At 52.9% G+C, this 3,953-nt stretch overlaps 3 protein-coding genes across 3 annotated transcripts in view; 2 read left to right on the top strand and 1 right to left on the bottom strand.

Annotated features, from left to right (window-relative positions):
• Kank3 (KN motif and ankyrin repeat domains 3) overlaps nt 1–256 on the top strand; it is a 5,567-nt gene extending 5,311 nt beyond the window's left edge. Inside the window, exon 9 of the mRNA XM_010605672.1 lies at nt 63–256. Coding sequence (XP_010603974.2) covers nt 63–146 — 84 coding nt within the window. The 3' untranslated portion in view covers nt 147–256. The remainder of the gene's footprint in view (nt 1–62) is intronic.
• Nucleotides 257–407: 151 nt separating this feature from the next.
• Rps28 (ribosomal protein S28) lies at nt 408–1,203 on the bottom strand. Its single transcript, XM_010605671.3, has 4 exons — nt 1,102–1,203; nt 962–1,009; nt 622–756; nt 408–484 (listed from the first exon to the last, which is right to left on the bottom strand). The coding sequence occupies exons 1-3, from the start codon at nt 1,138–1,140 to the stop codon at nt 634–636; spliced, it is 210 nt and encodes a 69-aa protein (XP_010603973.1). The 5' UTR covers nt 1,141–1,203; the 3' UTR covers nt 408–484; nt 622–633.
• A 45-nt stretch (nt 1,204–1,248) lies between these two features.
• Ndufa7 (NADH:ubiquinone oxidoreductase subunit A7) overlaps nt 1,249–3,953 on the top strand; it is a 5,596-nt gene continuing 2,891 nt past the window's right edge. The window contains exons 1-2 of the mRNA XM_010605670.3: nt 1,249–1,359; nt 1,710–1,759. Of these exons, the coding sequence (XP_010603972.1) occupies nt 1,309–1,359; nt 1,710–1,759 (101 nt within the window). The 5' untranslated portion in view covers nt 1,249–1,308. The remainder of the gene's footprint in view (nt 1,360–1,709; nt 1,760–3,953) is intronic.

Raw genomic sequence — 3,953 nt, 5'->3', positions numbered from 1 at the left:
CCCCCCCCCGCCCCGCCTGCTGTCTGCAGCCTCCAACAGGACCTCCTCCCCCCTCCCTCTAGAACCAGTCACCCCTAGACTCTCCTGCAGCCACACCCAGTGAAGGTGAGTGCAGTGAGGTCAGACAGGACTCCCAGCCTCAATGAGCAGCCAGCAACACCGGACCGGACTCCGGGAGCTCCTTCCCTCCCCACCTCAGCACCTGGATCACACACCCATCCACTCTCTCCAACTCTTTTCCTAATAAAACACTGCTACTAAGCTTCTCCTGTCTAGGGTCAGTGTGTGTCTGTGCATGTGGTGGGGGAAAATGGTCCTGAAGTTGTCCAGAGTACAGAAGACCTGTGGCCACCTGGGGACCGCATAAATCACAGGGCCAAGAGAATCTCTAAGAGGCTCAGGAGGACTGGAGTTCACACGCAATACAAACGCTTTATTTTGAGTCGCAGTTCATCCGTGGGTCAGGTGGTAGATACCCAGGACCCTGTAAACAGACCCAAGAGAGAGATGCAGACAAGTCCCCTAGCAACTGGCGAATTCCTCTTCCCCGCTGCCACTCGGCAGATCCTCTCACCCCGGGATTAGCTCAAGGTCCAAGGAGGATTCCTCCTCCGTACCCACCAGCAGCTGAGTTCAGCGCAACCTCCGGGCTTCCCGCTCTGACTCCAACAGGGTGAGCACGTCGCCCTCGCGCACTGGGCCTTTCACGTTGCGGATGATGGAGCGGCTCGTGTCGTCCATGAATTCCACGCGCACCTACGGGCCGCAGGGCGGACGGGGAGTCAGGGCGGGCCGCGGCCGGTTCCCGCTCCCCACTCCGTAGATTCCGACTGGGCGAGAATGAGCTCCGGAATGAAGGGAACGTGGGTTCTCAGCTCTCCCCGGAAGGACCCGGGGCACGAGAGCGGCCTTCGCCAGGACGAAAACCCCGGGAAATCGTCGCGGACCCCCACCAGCTCACCTGTGTGCACTGTCCCTGCGAGCCGGTCCTGCCCAGCACTTTGGTGACCTGGTACAAAGAGAGTGAAGTCAGACCTGGCCAGCCCGGATCTCCACCTTCTCGCTTCTTTCCCAGATGCCCAAATTCAGGCCCCCACTCACCCTAGCCAGCTTGATAGGCTGCACGCGACTCGTATCCATGATGGCGACCGGCAGCGGTCAGGGCGGAGAGGAGTCACGTGGTTCGAGGGAGCCTTTTATAAGATGCCTTAGCCCCCGCCCATTTCAACTCTCGTGAGATCTCGCCTCGCGCTTCCCAGAAGCCTCCGCGCTAGCGACGTCACCGGCGCCCTTCAGGGCTTGCGGAAGATGGCGTCCGCTACTCGCATTATCCAGAAGCTACGGAACTGGGCTTCCGGGGTGCGCGAGGAGGACTGGGCCACGCTGGGAGGGATGTGGGCTCTGTGCTCCCGGGACCCGCTCCCGCCACTCACCTCCTTCTCTCTCAGGCCATGGGTTCCCGGGATCCGCCAATCTGTGAGCCAGGGACTCGCTGCTTGCCCACCGTTAGCCATTGGCATTAACTCCGCTGTGGGACCTCCCTAGCCCCAGACCTCAGCTTTGGATCTTGTGGTCCTGCCTTTCCGTTTCACCCGCAGGGTCCATAGCTCTGTCCTGACTTTTCATCCCCTGCCTTTCCTTCGTTTGTCCCCTCGGCCTCTCTTCTCCCGGGCGACCCGCAGGCTGACCTCCCTGTCCTCTTCCCACAGCAAGACCTGCAGGCGAAGCTGCAGCTGCGCTACCAGGAGATCGCCAAGCGGTGAGCAGGCCCCGCTCGCTGCCCAGCCTCCGATCTGGTCTTTCCCCTACCAGAAACAAAATCTGCATTTCTTCAGACCCCAGGACTCCTGAACAGAGATCCTATCCCTTGCTATACTGACAAAAAATTACCTTTAACCTTGCTGGACTCCACGGAGCCGGCTCCTCGTGAAACAGCCAGGCTGGGCATTGTGGTTGGATTCCGGAGTAGGTCTGCAATGCTCGATGTGGCCCTGCCAGTCGGTGTTTCGCCCCCAAGCCACAGACGGCAAAATAGAGACCCCGAAAGGCTCAAACATTTGCCTCAAGTCACCTAGAGACTAGAAAGTGACATCGGGAGGTTGAACCTTAAAACAGCCTGATACTAGACTCATTTATGTAGTTGGGATTGACAAGCCCTGTCATGTACTTAGCTTTGGGGATACCAGTAAGAAGAAGAAGTTCCTTTGAAGGAGCTAACTTGCTAAGGAAATACACACAGCAAATACCATTGTTCTGGAATGGAAACAAAGTGAATAAATGTAAACTGGAGGGTGGCTATTTTTGGCAGGGATTGACATGGAGTCTCCTGAAAGCTGGGAAAGATCCTGTCAAAGAATCCCAGCAATGGGGAGGCTGAGGCAGGAGGATCATGAGGAGTTTGAAGCCAGCCTAGGCTCTGTAGCGAGTTGAAGGCCAGACTGAACTACACAGGGATACCCTGTCTAAAAAAAACAAAAATTTTGTAAAATTCTCAACTTTCTAAGGATGTGGCACCCTCTAGTGGCTGGCTCATTTGGGCCTTGGTTACTGGGGAACCTGTTCTTTTACAGAGAGGATCGTCTCTGTCTCCCTTAGATTAATTAGATTTTTTATGTAATATATTGCTTGTCACATTAAAATAGTTTTTATCCTATTGATATCTGTATTTCTCGTTTTTAAAATACAATAACAGCTGGGCATAGTGGGGCATACCTTTAATCTCAGCACTTAGAAGGATAAGAGATCACTTCGAGTTTGAGGCCAGCCTGGGCTACACAGCAAGACCTGTCAGCAACAAAACAGGTCTGGGGATTTAGCTCAGTGGGTCCACTGCCTGCCTCAAAAGCGCAAGGACCCGAGTTCAATCTCCACTACCTACCAAAAGAAAAAAAAAAAAACCCAAAAATAATAGCAAGAGGGGCCAGGGATTTAACTCCGTGGTTCCGCCACCTGCCTTGAAATGCAAGTTTGATCCCTGGTACCAAAAACAAAACAATAGCAAACAGTCTATGAAAAAATTAAATCATGGCGAAAGAGTTACCCAACAAAAACCAGATCTTTGTATGATTTTTTCCCCCCTACTTTGTTCTCTCCCACCCCTTCACTAGGAAGCTTCTCTTTTGTGTAGAGCTCAGCATTTTCTTTTTAAGGCTTCAGGCTTCTTCAAAAATTCAGCCCGTGCCATGACTGAGCTTTGTTCATCTCCTCTCTGGCCACAGAGAACCTTGGCATCAAACCACAAGGTAGCAGGAAATGCACAGACCTGGACAGGTTCCAAGGGGAAGGTGTTCTTTGGACCATAAGCCTTGATCCCAGCAGGGTGCTTAAGGAGTTCCTGAGATGCTAGGAAACCCAGGGTTCCCAGAACACTGGCCTTGGGGGAAATCTACACAAAGCAGGCACAATCTGGGGCTGCTGTCCAAATGTTTATGGACTGCAATTGTCAGAAAGGTTATAGTCACGGCCTTGTCCTCTCTGGTTCCCAAGAGCACCTGCGCGTAGAGCAAACCAACCGCCAGCCCCAGCTGTGGGAAATAGTTAAGCCCTCTGCTTTCCGAGAGCCTCACAGAGAGTCCTCCAGAACTCCTGTATTTGGGCCTTGGGGTGACCTGGGGCTGGTCTTGCACTACCTTTACTGTGTGATGAAGGGGTACCCCTTGCCTGCAGCTCAGCTCCATGGCTGCAGATACAGTCTTTTTGTTTTTAAGACATGTACAGGACTGATTGAAATATATAGTGTGTGTTTCAATTAAAAAAATGATTGTAAAAGAAATAATGGTGGAGGCTGAGATAGGAGGCTTATTGTGTGAGGCCAGCCTGGGCTACATAGTGAGACCCTGTCTTAAAAAAAAAAAGAGGGCCAGGGATCTAGCTCAGCGGTTCGGTGGCCTGCCTTGCAAGCGCAAGGACCTGAGTTCAATCCCCGGTACCAAAAAAAAAAAAAAAAAAAAAAA

Source organism: Fukomys damarensis, unplaced genomic scaffold (assembly GCF_012274545.1).
Source record: "Fukomys damarensis isolate Sample0158 unplaced genomic scaffold, DMR_v1.0_HiC HiC_scaffold_37, whole genome shotgun sequence".
In the NCBI taxonomy this organism is placed as follows: Eukaryota; Metazoa; Chordata; class Mammalia; order Rodentia; family Bathyergidae; genus Fukomys; species Fukomys damarensis.
This window is presented reverse-complemented; position numbering and strand designations above follow the sequence as displayed.